We start from the raw sequence: 19202 nt of genomic DNA, 5'->3' as shown, positions 1-19202 counted from the left end.
ATATGTTCCCCTATATAAATATATAATCCACTCAGTTAGCCTTTTGGCTATGTGCTTCACAACCATATGCCTGGGGAAGGACTGTCCTAGGTTCGATTCCCGTCGACGACGTGAGGAGCTTAAGGATCTTCCTCAGCCATAGCCAAGTTAGCCGATCTTGGTCATGGATAGCAGAGTTTTTTTCCACCAGTTTATCTTTGGTTTTTCCAGATAAAGATTATGAACAAGGAAACCACCTTGCTCTTAATCATTTCCATAGTACGGTAGCATATAGCCCCCCCCCACCAGCCGTATGCCTGAGGGAATATAATAATAATAATATAAATATAGTTATCTCCCTATATTATTCTCCTTCCTATCCATGTTGCTGGTGTATTATAGGTTGACCCACCTCTCATGGATGGGTTCTCCATAATATATATACAGGCAGTCCCCGGGTTACGAATGAGATACTTTCCTGAGAATGTTTTTAAGTCGGATTTGTATGTAACTCAGATCCCTGATAACAGCGCATGTGCAGTAATAATAATAATAACAATACTAAAATGGCTCATATGTGGAAATAATAATACATTGTAATACTAAGTCATAGAAAATATTGCGCTCTTTCTTTTAATTCAAACAAACAGAACATAAAAACAAGCTCATATAAAAAGTTTAGATAGGAGATAGAAATTTCAAAAAAGAATATTAAAAGTTGCATCAATGTCTTGCTTACTGGAAGGAGCATTTGTGAGGCAAGAAGGTAACATTAATCGGAAAATAATGATGGAGATGGTGCTAGAGAGAATGGACCTGGTGCTGGAGAATCAGGATTTGATTCTGTTTTGGAGGAGGGCAGCTTACCACTGAAGTCAGTTTCTTGAAATAGGTTTCTAGAGTTGTTTGCACAGCCTTTTTCTTTTGTTCATCATAAATGGCCTTGTAGCAACTGATGTTCTCATTAATGGCACGGTAAACCTTTGTTAATTGCTGAATGTTAGGATCTTGCTCCTCAAGCTTTGAAAATCCTGCTTCAGTGAGTTGAAAGGCTTTAGCTAATTCTTTTGTCGTAAACTTTCTTGGCTCTGGATCTTCTGATTCTTCATGTTTTTGTGTTTCTATCAGCTGCTTCTCTATCTCCATAAGTTCTTCATTGGTTAATTCTTGTGAATGGGACTCTAGTCAATGACATCATTTTCAGTGATGTCCAATTGTATTACGTTGCCACTATCCACCACAGCTTTTCTGGCTTTGGTGATGTCTTCTGTGAAGCCATGAAAATCATCACAGAATTGAGGGCACAGTTTGTTCCAATTATTTCAGAACTCTCTCAAGGTCATCCATCTTTCATAACCCTGACTGCTTGCAGGAGTGCACACTATAAGTAATAGCCATAAATGCAGAAACTCCCTGGTCTATTGGCTATAGTAATGATCTAGTGTTGGGTGGTAAAAATACGACCTTTACATTAAGGGTGAAGGTCATCCAAAGATGTTGGATGTCCAGGAGCATTGTCCAGCACAAGCACAATTTTAAAGGGAATTTTATTTTACGAATAATAACGTTCCACATCAGGAATAAAACAGATCGAGATCCAATCTTCAAACACGGCAGGTGTAACCCAGGCCCTTAAATTTGACTTTCAAATGATGGGAAGAGCTGCTTTAATAATGCAGCAAAGTGTAGGTTTGTTTACATGCACGAATGAAACTAGTTCTCGAATTGATTTAATTATCCTTATGGGGAGCTCGTTCATAAGTACGGAATGGCGTTAGTCAGGTTGACTGTAACCCTGGGACCGCCTGTATATATATAAGCCATTATTAAAGCCCCCCCCCCCCCCCCCTCTCTCTCTCTCTCTCTCTCTCTCTCTCTCTCTCTCTCTCTCTCTCTCTCTCTCTCTCTCTCTCTCTCTCTCTCTCACACACACACACACACACACACACACAGTTTCAAAAGGGTGTATACAACTTCGAAGGAGAACAGAGAATAACTCGGAAGATGTACAAAAGCTGAATGAGTGAGTGTCATAATGTAGCAAAACACACAAATTTTTGGTCACTTAACTTTATTACCAAATGACAACCCTAGATGGCATGATATTTCACACCTTTTTTAAAATGGCGACTTTTGATGGTACAAAGCAAGCACATTGTATGTTTTGGTTTGAGAAAATGAAGTCTGCAACACAAGTTCAGAGGAATTTCTGCATGCAATATGGCAAAGAACCTCCTAGTAGGTTCACGATCTACACATGGTACAAGAATTTAGTGAAAACGCGCTGTTCTATGTGTCATCCAAGGTTAGTGGGAAGGCTGCGTGCTGTCGATGCTGTTGTGGAAGAATTCGGGAAAGTTTCCAGAGAAGTCCTGGAAAGTCAATCATATGGGCATCTCCTGAAATTGGAATTCCACATGTGACTGTGTGGTGTGTTTTGCGATAGCATCTTCATTTAAGGCCTTACAACTTTACCCTCATTCAACATTTGAAGAAAGAAGATATGAAGATATTGTCAGGATTTCTGTACAGACGATATCAAGATATCATCAAGATTTCTGTACAGAAATCCTGTACAGGATTTCTTCTTTTTTTTTTTGGAGTCTGCTGTTACCGGTGGTGTGTATCTGGACATGCTACAAGGATACCTAATACCAGAATTAGATGGCGATGACTACAATGGACACATTTCCAGCAAGACTGAGTAGCTCCTCATTACCTGACAGATGTAAGGTAGTACCTTGATACCCATTTTCCAGGCAGATGGTTTGGTAGAGAGGCACCACGTTCCCCCACGCTTGCTTACATATTTTCTTGTGAGCTTTGCAAAAGATAGGGTGTCTGTACTACTACTACCAGCCAATTTTTATGAGCTGTATTTCAGAATTACTGCCACCATTGCTGAAGTTATGCCAGATATACCTTGCCGCTTGTGGCAGGAAATTGATTACAGAGGACATCTGCAGAATTACTGCAGGCAGTCATATTGAACTCTGTGTTGAAACTTCAAGTGTTATGCTACATTTGTATGGTAGTAAAAATTGTTCATCTATCGCTATTTACTTTCTATTGTCATTCAAAGTTGTATACCTCCTTTTGAAACAACCTATATATATATATGACTTTAATAATGCCACATCTGGGCTACTGTGCTCAGATATGGACTCCTGGATTCCATAGGGATGAAGGAGTGGTGGAGAAGGAACCAGAGGCGAGTGACAAAGATTGTGGCAGGGCTATGGAATGCTCTCCCCTACCAGATTAGATGGTCAATGGGCTTCAAAAACTAGTTGTTACTGGTGGCATGATAGAAGCAGATAAGTTATTATAGGGATTTTACAGGATTGACGCTGAAGATTTTTTACAGTACATAGCATGAAGGGAGAGAATGAGGTGGTCATGAATGGAAATTATGTAAGAGTGTGGTTATCAAGGATGTTAGGATTAGATTTGTTGCTTAGAGGATGGTGAATGGGTGGAATGAGTTGCTACAGATGGTTGTGAGTGCTTCTTCAGTGAATGAGTTTAAGGAGAGCTATGATAGGTATTTTGTGAATAATGGATATCAGGCATAATCCTACTCTCCTTTCCAACATGATCCACATAGATGATGAATAATAGTGGAGGTACAGGATATCTTCCTCTACTACCTTCAGTTTTGACTGCTGACTTACAGTTCAAATATAGACTATGTATTGCACAATATAATGTCCCATTTACACCGTATAATTGCAGCATTTTGAACAGTGTTTCTTTTGACTCCTTGTCGTATGTCTTTTCCAGATTTATTATTATTATTAAATCAGCAATAAAAAGACCAAAACTATGAAAACAGGCAGGAGTATAGAAAACTTCAGGTGAATTCTGAATGGAGATCCTGTAGAACAAGTAAAATATTTCAGCTGTTTAGCACAGTTTTTAGTGAAGATGGCAGGTTTAATCTGGAAATAGACAACAGAATAAGCAAATCTGGTATGGTGGGTAGCCAGCTGAATATTTATATGGAATATGAGTGAAATTAGCCAAACTCTTAGATCCATAACTTGAAACCAATTTTAAGTTATTTATCTGAAAGTTGGGTTTCAAACAAAAGCACTTGATCAAAGGCTAGAGACTACAGATATGAGAGTTCTGAGAAAAATTAGGGGAGTGAACCGATGATATCAATGGCAGAATCATATTAAAGATGAAGGTATTAGAAAAGAACTTGACATTATTAGAATTCAAGAATGTGTCAGCAGAAATAATCCAAGATGGTATGACCACTTAAATTGAATAGGTGAAGAAAGGTTAGCAATACAGGTGTTTTTGATTCCAAGATGGCAGGAAAGAGACACAGAAGAAGAAGAACAAGGTCTAGGTGGATTGATTCAGTCAGAAGTGCCTTAGAAGCACGGAATGTTACATATGACAATAGTGGGGTGCTCACAAGTAATAGATTGATTTGGAGGAAAATTGTTGATAGGAGATTAATAATAATGTAAATTTAATCATGTAGTGCTGTCATAGTAACCTGAACACCCTGTGGGGGTATATATGTCAGGAAATCGATGATATTATTATACTTGACACCTCCAAGGGGTCCAAGGATACTATTCTACTATACACGACTATCATCAGTGCCATCTGCTGCCCATACTACCAACAACAGTATTTTTTATCTGTAAATTGCATGTTTTTTGAATGCCAATTTGCCTGTATGCAGGATGAAAAACCCGAGTTTCCTGTAGAAAAACTCTGCTACCTCTGTATAAGATCGACTAACTCACCTTCAAATGAAAAAGCCCATATAAAGATTCTTCTCGTAATGATGAGAATTTAACTTTGCCTTTTCCAATCGAAGTGTGCAATATACCATTGTTCTTCCAATTGTGCTATGAAGTATTTACAAGACTCAAATACAGATCCTTATATTCCCATGATTCCTCACCTGTTTGGTTTTAAAGTGAAAATATGATCCTCACAACCTCAATTTGGCCTGAATCCTACTTGTTCTGCAATTTTTCTTCTCAACCCTAGTTGCATAATTCATAATTCTTACTTGGAACATTTAATAAAAAAATTCCTCTGTAATTCTCATATTTACTTTTATTTTCCTTTTTATACACTGGCACTAAAGGTTCTACCAGTCATTTGGAATTTGACCTTCTGGCCATCTGTGAAACTTTTTTTTACCATAATTCTGGCCAGATATCATCTATTCCAGCTGTATATGTAGATTTTAGGTTGGCTTTTCCAACTAGTATTGATACATATTCTGATTGCATTTCTCTTTAATGTTTTCTACCCCTATTGCAGCACACCTTGTTTCATTTAGCAGTCTTTCAAAGTAATTACTTGAGACATCTGGAATATCTATATCTTCAGTTTTCATGTCACCTTTGTCCTCTGCTTCCTTTTATAACATTCTTTACTCTATTTCTAAACTTTTTCAGTAGCCTTCAGAACATTTTGCCACCCTCCTGATATGTATCTTCTATATTCTTACCAAATTAATATTATACATTTTAAGGATTATACAGGATACATTTCAGAATTGTATGTTTAGGAATTATTATAAATAGATTTTTTACAATACATGAAGAGAGGGGAAAGAAAAAGACCTAGTGGTTCAGTTGTTTTAATGAATTATGTCACGATGCAAGAATGAATTTCCAAGTATATCTTTTTAATTTATGAAAGTGTTATTTACACACTTGTTTAAAATATACCTCTAAATGTTACTATAAATGTGTGTCTGCATGCACACATTTAATTATTTATTTATTAACTAATATTGTTTTTAATAGCATAGAAATATTTAAATGGCTCATCATAAACTTGTTTTGCCAAGTGGTTTATCAACATCAGAAGCTTTATCAGTCCTTTATGATTCTGTGAAGAAGGAGTTAAATAAATGTGAGGTATGTTAAAAATGAATATCAACTTAAACATAGATTATGTATTGCCTGATATTATGTCCCATTTACACCATATAATTGCTGTGTTTTGAACAGTTTTTCTCTTGGCACCTTGTCATATGCATTTAACAGATTTACAAGATTTAAATACATATCTTTGTTTTATTTAAGGGTGGTTCTATGACCACAGCAGCAAAATATAGACCAATCAGTATCTCAGGAATGGTGGTAAAAGTACTGGAAAAATTGGTCAAAAAGAGAATTCAAGAATGGGTGAATAAAAATATGATACTGTATGAGAGGCAACATGACTTTGTGAAGGTAGGTCATGCCTTAGTAATTTACTAACTTTTTTTGTAATAGAGTAACAGCTGAGTTGAATGAAGGAAATGGCTATACGATGATTATGCTGGATTTTGCAGAGGCATTTGACAGAATACCACATGGAACTCTGTTCTGGATTAGAACAAATGGGAATGGATATTACACTGGTTATGTAGATAAGAGAATGGCTGCTGGACAGATATCAAAAAATGGTATATGGAGGAGCAGCATCCATGTGAAAGCAGGTGACTAGTGGTACCACAAAGTTCAGTGTTAGGACCACTCCTGTTTAATTTGTACATAAATGATATTAATCTGAAATAACCCGAGAGGAAATATTCAGTTGTTTGCTGATGATGCGAAATTAGATAGAGTAATAGTTAATCAAGGCAATGTGGAAAGCTTGCAGGATGATTTAAATAGGCTGTCAGTATGGGCAAAAGATAATGGGTGTCAGTTTGATGTCAGAAATGTAAAGTTATGCATCTTGAGATAAATAGATTACAAGCTGTGTACCACATTGATGGAACTGTACTCCATGAAATAGATGAAGCTATACATTAAGGATCGTGGTAGACAGAGAGTTCAAGTTTAGAGGACATATTGTTAAAGTTGCTAAGGTAGCTCATAAGATTACTTGGCTGTTGAAGAACACACAAGTAGAGATAAGGAAGTTGTTATTCCTCTTTATAAGACCTTGTTACATCCGCATCTGTATTATTGTGCTCAAGTCTGGTCTTGTGGGTTTCTAGGGGGATGTAGAAATGGTGGAGAAGACAGAGGTGAGTGACCAAGGTGGTGAATGGTCTGTGTAATGTTTCCTATGAGGATAGGTTGAGTGTGTGTGTGTGGATTGCAGAAGATGGTTGATAGGAGAAAAAGAGGGGATATGATAGAAATATTTAAGTTACCTATGGTTTTATAGGATTGATGCAGGGGAAATGTTTCAGCACTTGGCTAGAGGGCCACAACAAGAGGTCATTTTTGGAAATTGAATAAGGTTTAGTTAGCAGGGGTGTGAAGACTAGATTTTTTGCTTATAGAGTTGTGAATGAGTGGAATGGGTTGCCAGAGTCAATTGTGAGTGCTTTGTTTGTTGTTAATGGATTCAAGGAGAGGTATGATAGATTGTGTGGGTAGTTTGGGTCTTCCTTGATGAATCTTCAGACTCCATGAAGGTGCCCATACAATAATGATAATAAATTCCATGATTTCTTAGCTGTTTGTGTTAAAGTGAAGACCTGATCCTCACAACCTCTGTTTGGCTTGAATCCAGCTTGTTCTCCAAGTTTCCCTTCTACAATTTTTTCTTCTTAAGTATGCTAATATAAATCTTATCAGGAACACTCAGTAAGTAGAGAAATTCCTCTGTATTTCTCAAATTCAATTTCAGTTCCCATTTTATAGAGGGTGCTGTGACAATCATATGGAATTTAACTGTGTGACCAGGCCTTCTGAATTATGCAGTGTAGCCACTGTAACACTGTTATACCTCCATATTTGAGCATTTCTGGTCTGATATCATCTACCACAGCTGCCATTCCATATTTCAGGTTTTTCATGTATTTTCTTCAAGTATTGATGTATATTCCTGTTGATTTGTTTTCTATCACTGTCCTGTTACTATATGTTTCATTTAGCACTCTTTTTAAGTAATCACTTCTGACCTCAAGAATATCTTTATTTTCAGTTTTCATGTCATTTTTATTATTTGATTTGTCTTACAGTACTCTTCTCCATTTCTGGAGGTTTTTTAAAAAGCCTCCATCATATTTTGCCACCTTCCTGATACTGATTTTCTATGTTCTTATCAAAAATTTCCATTGGCTTTTGTTTTGCTACTTCATTTTCTAAGAACACAAGCTGACTTATGCCAGGAATTTTCAATACATTTTTTTTTTACCTTGACTACCTTTCTTATCTTTCTGAGTTTACCATGGATTTCTGATTTTGCTATCCTTGATGACACCTTTCTTCTTGCCTCTCTGGCTGAATCATGCAATGTTTCCTCTAGTGTTTGCTACTGAATCTCTGAAGTTTGGTTCTTGTTTTCAGAATTGTTAATTTTTTTACTGAATAATGTTTGTGTTGAGTATACATTTCTCCTCTAAAAGCTGCTCAACTTTGATTACTTTTAAAGCTTTCTTATACACTCTTCTTTTCAGTATTATGTTCAATTTTATCTTGCTCAAGACTAAGTGGTGATCATTTCCAGTTTCATATCCTCTGTGTACTCGAGTCCTGAAAGAGGTATGAAGACATTGCTATTGACAGTAACATAATCAATAAGACTTTCTTATATCTTGCATCTTCTCTACTAGTGAATTTGTGCACATCTTTATGCATGTAACATGCTGTTAGTAATAACTAGTCCATATCCTAGTAGGCACTTACAGTTATTATTATTATTAGCTTTTTTCTCTACCCCAAATTTTCCCTAAATATTTCTGCATGTCTTGTAATCATTTCCTACTCTGCTGTTAGATTTCCAACAAGGACCAACTCTTCCTTTTTCGTTGTGTCATCTGCCTTCTCTGATACCTCAAAAAGTTCTTTTACTTTTCCTTAGTAGAACCTTTGTGACCATAAAGACAACTGCTTATCGTCCAGTTCATCATTCTGATGTTTGCCCACGTTATCTCCTTCATACTGGCTGCCATTCAAGAAGATTATCCTCATATTTAGTGTTGGATACTATAGCTACTTCTTATTTTCCTTTATTGTGATTGCAAAATATACTTTGGCAAGAACTTTTGAATAAGGTTGAGGAGACAAAAGATTTGGGAGTGGTGGTAGTGGATAAGAACCTGAAGTTCAGGGATCACATTGCATAAGTTGTGAAAATCTCATCGCATTGTATTATGGTAATGATGTGGAGGATCTCATCTTGAAGAAATTACGGTTCCATTGTATAAGGCCATAATCAGCCTTCACATGGACTAATATAGACAAGTTTGGTCACCTGGTTACCATCAACCAAGCCTCGCTAATGTCTATAACTTTTGGCCAAGTTGAACGAACCAATTCCAAAAACTCTTCACCCTTATTCATTAGTGTACATAAATTGCAGTATTTCTTTCTCCATCCCTCTCCTCCATATACACACACCTATATCTCACAATCTTCCTTACATTTACACCTTGTGGTGATTACTCCACAGATGCTAATAACCTTGAGGAACTACATCATTCCACATCATGCTACCACTATGGTATGCTAACCACTTGGCCAACCAAGTGGTTAGCATATAATAAAATTAGTTTAATCCTTTATCCAAGTGTGGGCAAACAAAGTTTGCACCTGAGGTTAGCATACCCACTCTCCAACCAACAGGTTGTGGGTTGTAATCCTACTGTGGGCATGGATGCTTGTGATTGTCTTTAGGTGGAAGATGAATTTCATCACCTGGTGTGAGACCACGACTTTGCTTATTTGGAGGCCTGAAATGGCTTGAAAAAGTTTCATGCTTGGTCTCTAGAGCAGGGTTTCCAAACTGTAAAAAAATAAATTAAAAATAAGAAGCATATAAAATTGATTAAAAAAAATATGTATATACGAGGTGGTATCAAAATGTTTCGAGACTAGGTTTGTAACACGCCAACAGATGGCAGCACAAGGCTGCATGTACAGTCACAGGGAGCACCTACCTTCAAAGTCAGTGTGCCAAAAGACATCGTCTTGTGTAAATCGGGAGCTGTGCAACTGATGCTATTCTGACCACCTGCGTTACCACATGTGCGATTTCATCATGGACAGCAAGTTAGAACAAAGAGTAAACATGAAATTCACGTTTGAAAAAATGTGAAATTCAAGGATCATTACCGGTGATGAAACTTGGGTGTATGGGTACAACCCTGAGACGAAGCAACAGTCTTCACAGTGGAAGAGCCCATCATCTCCACGACCGAAAAAGGCGAGGCAGGTCTGCAGCTCGACCAAGTGCATGCTCATCGTCTTTTTCAACATTCGCAGCATTGTGCATCAAGAATTCGTCCTCAGGGGCCAGACCGTCAATAGCGAGTTCTACTACCAGGTTTTAAGGCATCTGAGGGAGGACATTCGATGAAAGCGACCAGATCTGTGGCGTGCAAAAAACTGGTTGCTCCACGACGACAATGCACCCTGTCACCAAGCTCTCCTCACACATGAGTTTCTTGCCAGAAACAACATGATCTCACTTCCACATCCACCCTACTGGCCAGATTTGACTCCTGCAGACTTTGCCCTCTTCCCGAAGATGAAGATCCAGCTCAAAGGTCACCGTTTTGACACCATTGTGGAGATCCAGCGCAAATCGCAGGAGGTGCTTGACATGCTTCGAAAAGAATTCCAGGACACATTCCAGAAGTGGCAAGAATGCTGGGAGCGCTGTATTGATATGCAAGGGGACTATTTTGAAGGTGATAGTGTGCAAACATAGATAAATGAAGTAATTTCTCGTAAACAGAGCTAGTCTCGAAACTTTTTGATACCACCTCGTATATATATATATCCTTAACCCACCCATGGTACAAAATGTAGTATAGGTTTACAAATAACCTTTCGGGCTTTGCACCGAAGAACACTTTCTCAAGAAATCTGATTCCAAATCCATTCATATGCAAACTATCTCTTACATAAGTCCTATCCATCAAACTCGCTCCACATATCCACAAACTCTACGTCATTTGCAAATCATACCTCTTCTTCTCAGCTTGCCTCTCTCATAATGTGTCAACCGAATCATAATTTTTACTTTCTCGCTCTCTTCATTTACTTGTACTAGCAAATATTTCATATAACACTTGTTACCTGCTAGGTTGTTAGTACTGGCCAGAATAATTTGCTGCTTTGACTTTCTTCTCTGCATCCTTAAAACCTATTTGGTGCACTAACAAGGAGATATGTTCAATGATTCTCCTAAATTCTTTCCATGTCTTACAAGATGATTGTGTTAGAGCTGTAAACAAAAAGGATAACTAGATGGAGAACACATGGGTTAACATACATAATATTCTGACTTCATAGTCTTAGTTGTTTTTATAATTCTGACTATATATCAAAGCATTTTTCCTGTTTTATGAATTTTTTTTTTTCTTTGAAAAAAAAAGTTATTCTTTAGTATATTTTCCTCTCTTAGATTAAAGAAAAAAATTTTTTTTTGCTGGAAATTGAAGAAATTTGTATTTTTTATGTATAGTGTAATATATATAGTACTGGAAACGTTCGTTCTTGGATGTGGGATGCATATCATCATAATAGTTCTCATTCTACATTTCGTTGGATTAGTGCTTTACTAACTGCACTGGAGGGCATTGCTTTTATGTTTTATTATGGATTGGGAAATACAGATAGGTAATGTATATAAAGTTTTTTTTTTTTATTTTTTTTTTTTTTAATAATTTTGAATATTCTTTATAATTATTTCTGATTTCATATTTAATTATGATTGCATATTTAGGAATATACCACAATACAGTTAACTCTCACTGTAGCAAACTGTCAGCTATAACAAATTATTCCTTAGTCCCTACAAGGTTGTTTCAATGAGTTAACACGTTCACTGCTAACTATTTGTATACTCGTAGTTGGTAAACCAGCTACACAAGCCAGCTACGAGTATACTCGTATGATGCTTACCGCCGGCAACGAGATTACTGTACTGACCTTGAAGAAGTGAAAATGCTTGGCTTGTGGAGCTAGCATCAAAGCTGTGTATTCTCATAGATGGTACATGCTCTGCACAAGCCAACTATGAGTATACTCGTATGATGCTTACTGCTGTCAACGAGATTACCGTACTGACCTTGAAGAAGTGAAATTGCTCGGCATACGGGAACAGACTATGCCAAAGTAGCGTGGCAGCGAACATGTTAACTGTATGGCTTTTTTTAACAGTGCGTGTGTGTATATATATATATATATCGCCTACTGTGATATCTCAATAGATGATATACAGGGTGTTCGGGATAAATTTGACAGTTTCGTAAGGAAAAAGAAAATCTTCTTTGTATCTATTAAATTTAATGAATTGACAAAAAAACATTACAGGCAGAGTTAATTACAATACTATCAACAAGATTTACTCAAAATAACCACCATTAGCATCGATCACAGCTTCAATTCTGCTTCGGAACCTCGAACAAGCTGATGCTACAGTCTCCCTGGGAAGGGCCGCAAAAACTGTTTTAATTTTATCCATTAACTGGGCTTTTGTATTACTGGAAGTGCGATTGGTGTCTTTTTCAACTGCGCCCCATACAAAATAATCCATGGGGTTAAGGTCTGGGGAGTTTGGAGGCCAAACATTTGGACTGGTGAAGTCGTAGAAATTTTCAGACAACCATTTTTGACTTTTCCTAGAGGTGTGGCAAGGGGCTGAATCCTGCTGCCATACATACGGCCTACCATTGGCTACCCTTGTTATCCAGGGCTTGACTACAGTTAGCAACTCCACGAACAAAGCCCGAATTCCAATGCCAGGGTTCTTCAACACCTGTTCCTGCAGATTTGCGAGGAATTCTGCTGTACGAACGCAATCAGATCGTCTGCTAGGGATCTTTCTTCTTGCTACATCCTCGTAGTCACCATTGCAAGTCTCTAGTTCATGCCTGATTGTTTTTACTGTATTCAGGGAGCATTGGGCAGCAGTCGTAATATCCTTATTTTGATGGCGGGCACGAATCATCATGATACAAGTTATTCTCTTCCATGATTCAGGTGGGTTCCAGCTATCCATCCTTTCTGACATCTTGTATATGAATGAAGAAGGGTCCAAACTTTTAAATGAAGAGAAGTGTGTGTTAATACATGTAACTTACGGAAAAATATAATTAATTATAAATATGTCAAATTTATCCCGAACACCCTGTATATATATATACAAAAAAAAGTGTAACAATGCTATTAACAAAAAAATACAGTTTACTACATTTAAATTTACTGTTGTTTAAGGAATGTTTGCATATTGGGAATAATAATAGTTGAAGAGTGCGAAATGTTTTTCTGCTTAGCTATAATGTACATTATACTTAACAAGAAATTATACAAGTAATTCATAGATCTGATTAAATGACTACTCACTTAAATTACACAAGGAAAATAAGAAGTTTCATTTTAACCACTAATATTTCATGGTAAGTATCTCATCATGTTGTCAGAATGAGTTAGACATTTGACAATCAGAATGTGTGGATTTAATCTGTTGTCTCCAGTCTGAGAAATCTGGTTTTGCAGAACATGACATTTCTAATAGCCAAAGAATCATGTGACACAGTACAAAAATTCTTCACACGAGTCCTTTCATATTTGAGAGACCTTTACGAAGCTCTTTACAATCACCAATCTTAATTAGAATGATCTGAAAATTTCTAAATTCTGGGGAATAGAGATTTTGAACTCTCACCAATAATTCAATATTCAGTTGTAGTATGTATTGGCAATGCTTACCCAGACAATTTTTTTATGTGTGTGTGTACATTTATGCTTTTACTTAAAATCTGTTTGTTGATTTATTTTTATGTATGTAGATATATATATTCTTCCTTTTTATTTTTTTATTTGATGCAATGGATTCTTCTTTCTATATATATAATTACATATATATTTATACATTATAATTTTATATATATATACAGTCATACCCCGAAGTTATACGGTAGGTGGGACCAACAAAAAGCGCTTAAGTTGAATTTGCGTAACTCAGGGTATAATTTTGCATGTAATTTTTATATACAAACATACAATTGGGACCAAAAGTTTACAAAAACACCTATATTTTTTAAGAAATATAATCATAATTGTAGTTTTTCGTACATAAAAAAAAAAAAAAAAAAAAGAAAGTTATTTCGATGTCGATGGTTTCATAAAATCTAATAGATTCGTCTGACGGCATAATGTCTTTTTCTTGTCACGCAAAATTTCTTCATAGCAAGCTAATGATTTTTTTATTCCTTGCCTTGTGGCTACAATTCATTCCTCGTTAGAATCTATGTCCTCTAAAATCTGTAAACCTTTCTCTTATGATTGTTCTTACTGTGGATTCCTGTAGATCAAACTTCTTTGCTAGCTCACAAATTTTCATTTCGCCTTCAAAATCCTTAATGATGTTAAGTTTTGCTTCCAAAGTCAGTATTTTTCTTTTCTTGCTAGCTGCAGAAGAATCGGATTGCTTCTTTTGGATGACATTATTATTTTTTGTGTGATAAAATTTTTATCAAGAACATAACATTAAACAATCGCAAGGTTTGTAGACTATAAAAATCGTGTATGAATGGAGACCACACGAAACACATCAGTGCTTGTTCACAGCATGTGCGACACTGGGGAATGCAGCCAGCAGCAGAAAGATACAACTAGTGGTGAGGAGTGATGTGGGACGGGAATACGTACATATAAGAAACTGCGTAACTCCAGATTCGCGTAAGTCGAGGTATGACTGTATATATATATTATCATAATTCATTTTTACTCGGTGGGAAATATTATTAAAAAGTTTTAATGACTGATACCGAGAGATAAAAAGATGACATGGTATATTTGAAAAAGATACTACTAGTTTACTAGTTTCATTGAATTGATCAGCATCTTCAGGTATCACAATCAAAGAAATATATAAAGAATTACAGAGACTTAAAATTGCATTAGCAGAACAAGTACAAAAAAACAGTAGCGTGTTTTGAAAACAAAATGCAAGCTTGAGTTCCAAATAAATGTAGACTACGCTCTGTAGACTATGTGCCAATAGTGAATAGAGGCAACGTGTGCGTCAGAGAGATTGAAACTTAGGCTGTTGTTGATATGGGAAGAATCTAGAGAAATTTCTCTAGATTCGACAATCTTTCTCTCGAGCTCATCATAGCACACATGGATGTTAGAAGTGTGAGTCCAGTTCAAAATGTGTTGGCGGCCTTCTTTTGAGTTAAATGAAAAGAGAACGTGGCTAGAGAGAGCGCTGGCTGTAGTCCTGTTATAGGAGATATCTCTACAGTGTTCTTCCAAACGTAGAAGGATGGATTTAGCAGTCTGGCTATGGTATGGCTTTCCACAATCACATAAAATCTTATACATGCCTGGAAACTGAGTTGGAAGATGTTTCTCTTTAGGTTTACTAAGTATTGAACGAAGTTTTGGGAGCATAGTGAAGCAAGTTCTGAAGTTAAACCTGAGAATTTTTGCCAGTTTTGGTGAAAGAGAGCTGATGTAAGGCAAAGAGATGAAGGCTCTGGGGGAAGAGGGATCTTCAGAAGTAGTTGAGTGACTGGGGATAGAAATTTGTCAATTTTCTTAGGAGAGAAACCATTATTAATAAAAGTTTTTTTAAGAAAAAGGAGTTCATTTTCAATTTCTGCTTCTTCTATAAGTAAAGATTTGGCTTGGTGAGCTAAGGTGGAAATAATACCAAATTTTTGTGGGGGGGGGGTAGTGATGGGAGGAAGCATGAAGGTATCTATCAGTATGAGTAGGTTTTCTAAAAATTGAGATTTTAATACTCTCAGCACATCTGGTAAGTTTCAGGTCTAGAAAGGGGAGGAAGTCATCGGATTCCAGTTCGAAAGTAAAAGAGATTTTTTCATGACACTTGTTTAGGTGGTCTAAAAATAAATTGAGGTTGTTGACACCATCATCCCAGATGAGGAAAATATCATCAATATAACGATACCAAAATTTTGGTTTAAGGGGGAAGGAGTTAATGGCTTTTTCTTCAAAATCGTTGATATATATATATATATATATATATATAAAATAACCAAGCATATAAAATTGCTTGGTTATCCTAATATATATATATATATATATATATATAAATAAAAACACACACATAAATATATATTCTCAAGTTGATTTATTTGGCATGTCTTATTACAACTTGTATTCACTGTACATGAATAATTGCTTTATTGTATATGTCTATATGCAGATACTTTAATTTAATTTGTTTTTTATTTTTAATTTAGTAATTTTTCTTGTTAAACCTGTCATTAAACAATCTTTGTGCTTGTTTTTCTCATAGTAGTACATGGCTGACTGGAGCAGCAGATCAGAAGCAATCTATTACCTCTGTTCAGCTGCTCCAGCTAGCTGAACAAAGGTTACATGTCTGATGATGTGGTGAGATACTCATGAAATATTAGTGGTTTATATTAAATTCCTTACTTTGAGTGTTCATGGATTGGTGACACTCCTTAGGTAAAGTTGAAATGAATTTTCAATACCATTTTTTGGTAAATTATGGTGCAGAATTATCGGTAACCTAATAATTGGACCCTATGTGTGTGTGTTTAATGAGTGTCTTAATGGGAACGTATACCCCAGTTGTTTACAAGATTCATTGTTGGGCCTCTTGGATGATATTCATTTACTGATGTGACAGCATATGTATTTTCATCATGATTGAGCTTTACGGCATATTTTTTCAGACAATTTTTCAATTATTGAAACTGTCGCTATCTTTACTGCTAGTTTTTTTTGTGACTCCCACTCATGAAAAGTTTTTCTGTAAACCTCGAATATATTAGTACTGTACTTGGGCTAAGGATTTTAATTTTCTATGTTTTTTTTTTCCAGAATGTATTTTTTAAATTTCTTTCTACATAATCTAGAAATCCTGCTTTAGAGACTAAACATGGATATTTTTTAAGCCACTTCAGACCTCAAATAAACAGGATGGAGGTCTCACACTGAGCAGTGAAATATAAAATCTACCACCTAAAGATCATCACAAACATCCATGCCTGCAGCAGTAGGATTCGAACTTGTGACCTGTTGGTTGGAGAGCAGATATTCTAACAACTTAGCCAACCAAGCCAGTGTGGTTCTTAATTTTGGCCAACTGGATTTATATATATATATATACCGTATTTTTCGATAGATAATGTGCACCCCCAACATTTTCATCACTCCTTTTGATGTATAGATAATGCTCATGCGCCAACTAGTGGTAGAATTAGGAAGTACAGAAAGAGGATGGAGGAATTCTTTAAAAGCACGTACGGAATAATTGACCACTGCTACTAGCAATGGTCAATTATTCCATACATCCTGTTTTAAAATATTTCATAAAGTAAATCATTATTTGTTTATATTTTGTTATTAGATCTGAATCACCCATGGAAGACAGAAGTACTTCTCAGAGAAAATCCTACACAGCGCAGTTCAAGCTTCAAGTGGTAGAAGTAGCAAAGGAAAAAGGGAATCATGAAGCTAGTAGATTGTTCAGTGTTGGAGAAAGTAGTGTTCGTGAATGGCGAAAGGCTGAAACAGTCCTGAAATGTTTACATACGAGGAAACGTGCTATGAGGTTTAGAAGGTGCTTGTGGCCAACCATAGGGAAAAAAAAAACTGATTGGGTTGTTAGTGAAAGAGCCTTTAAAGGTATGAGAATATCTACTGTCTGTGTGCTGCAGGAATCGAAAAGAAGTGCGTAAAACAATAATATAAAGGATTTCAAGGCATACCCATTGTGAAAAATTGTTAGAAATGGTTTCATTAAAGCACAAGGGAATGCATTGGTGTCTGATGACAATGATTATGAAGCTGAATTGCATTAAATGAAAGAATCAATTAATGCAATTGATTCTTTCAATATTAAGAATTTTTTGGATTTGAATAGTGTAATGTTCAATAAATATTAAGTAATACTTCTACCTTAGTTTTGTTATTACATTTGATTTACCTCTCATACCTTTCAAATTATACCACGCATGTTCATTTTTAACGAATTTAGACTTTTTTATATAGATAACACGCATGTTATCTATCAAAATATGGTCTATGTGTTTGTGTGTGTATTGATCCCATACATGAAAGGTTGCAAGACCTATAAACACATCAGCACCCATGTGTGGGTGCAGATGAGGACTGAGATAAAAATTTTTTTTAAGAGCTGCAGGGTGTCGTTTTGGAATACTTATTGAGGAAGGCTGTTCCAGAGGACAGAGGTGGATGGAATAAAAGAGAAAGTAGAGAATTAGGTATGATGTGCTTGCAGTTGCAGAGTAAAGGGATTCTAGGCAGCTGCTGTTCTGGCATTAACAGGCACAACAGAAAGTATAGAAATGATGTAAATTAAGATACCAAGAAATTATATTCTTGGTTTCATCCTTTATTCAAGTGTAAGCAAACAAAGTTTGCACATGAAGTAACATTGCGACTGCACAACTCGTATATAGAGGCTAATGACTTCACATCAATTGCCTTAGTATCCCATAATGCAATGCACATATCCTTATAGAAATGTATAATGCTATGCATTGTGGGAATTATGACTGTTTTCAACCTTTATTGAGGTCTCATCAGTGGGAACCAGACCCAGAAGTGATACCAAAGTCGAAGTAATGCAGAAGTCATATTTCCATATACAAGTAGCCAAAAGGTATCTTACCTTATTAAAATACTTTAGATTAGAGATCGATGTTGAAAGTTTTTCCACTTGGTTATACATATTCTAAATTAAAGATGCCAAGAAATTATATTCTTGGTGTCATCCTTTATCCAAGTGTAAAGTTTGCACATGAAGTAACTTTATGTTAGAGCAACTTGTATATAGAGGCTACTGTGACTTCACATCAGTTGCCTTAGGCTTGGTAGTGACCTTCTCGTAATGCATAGTATTATATATGTCTGTAAGGATATGTATATATTTACATTATGGGATACTAAGGCAATTGATGTGAAGTCATTAGCCTCCATGTATGAGTTGCCCTATCATGAAGTTACTTCATGAGCAAACTTTGTTTGTTGACACTTCGATAAAGGATGAAACCAAGAATATAATTTCTTGCATCTTTAATTTCTAATATAACCAAGTGGAAACACTTTCAACATGGAGAAATGATGGTTGCCAATTAACTGGAGCTATAACCGTGAGGGTACCTGTCAAATAGACAGTGCTGAAATGCAGCATCTGTGAGAGTGAGATAGAGGATGAAGTGAATCTCTCTAAGAGGGATCATCTGTGAGCCCATTTCCTCACCTCTGGATAGCATGAAGGATTTTAAGGAAAATGCTTAGAACACAGCT

At 36.1% G+C, this 19202-nt stretch overlaps 1 protein-coding gene across 1 annotated transcript in view; it reads left to right on the top strand.

The window, feature by feature from the left end:
* LOC150103027 (transmembrane protein 94-like) overlaps positions 1-19202 on the top strand; it is a 78025-nt gene that overhangs the window by 12259 nt on the left and 46564 nt on the right. The window contains exons 2-3 of the mRNA XM_090398055.1: positions 5769-5882; positions 11383-11537. Coding sequence (XP_090254181.1) covers positions 5784-5882; positions 11383-11537 — 254 coding nt within the window. The 5' untranslated portion in view covers positions 5769-5783. The remainder of the gene's footprint in view (positions 1-5768; positions 5883-11382; positions 11538-19202) is intronic.

Source organism: Typopeltis vanoorti, chromosome 9 (assembly GCF_054136105.1).
Source record: "Typopeltis vanoorti isolate ZY-2024b chromosome 9, IOZ_Tvanoo_1.0, whole genome shotgun sequence".
NCBI lineage: Eukaryota > Metazoa > Arthropoda > Arachnida > Uropygi > Thelyphonidae > Typopeltis > Typopeltis vanoorti.
The sequence above is the reverse complement of the archived record's forward strand: the minus strand, read 5'-3'. Positions and strand labels throughout refer to the sequence as shown.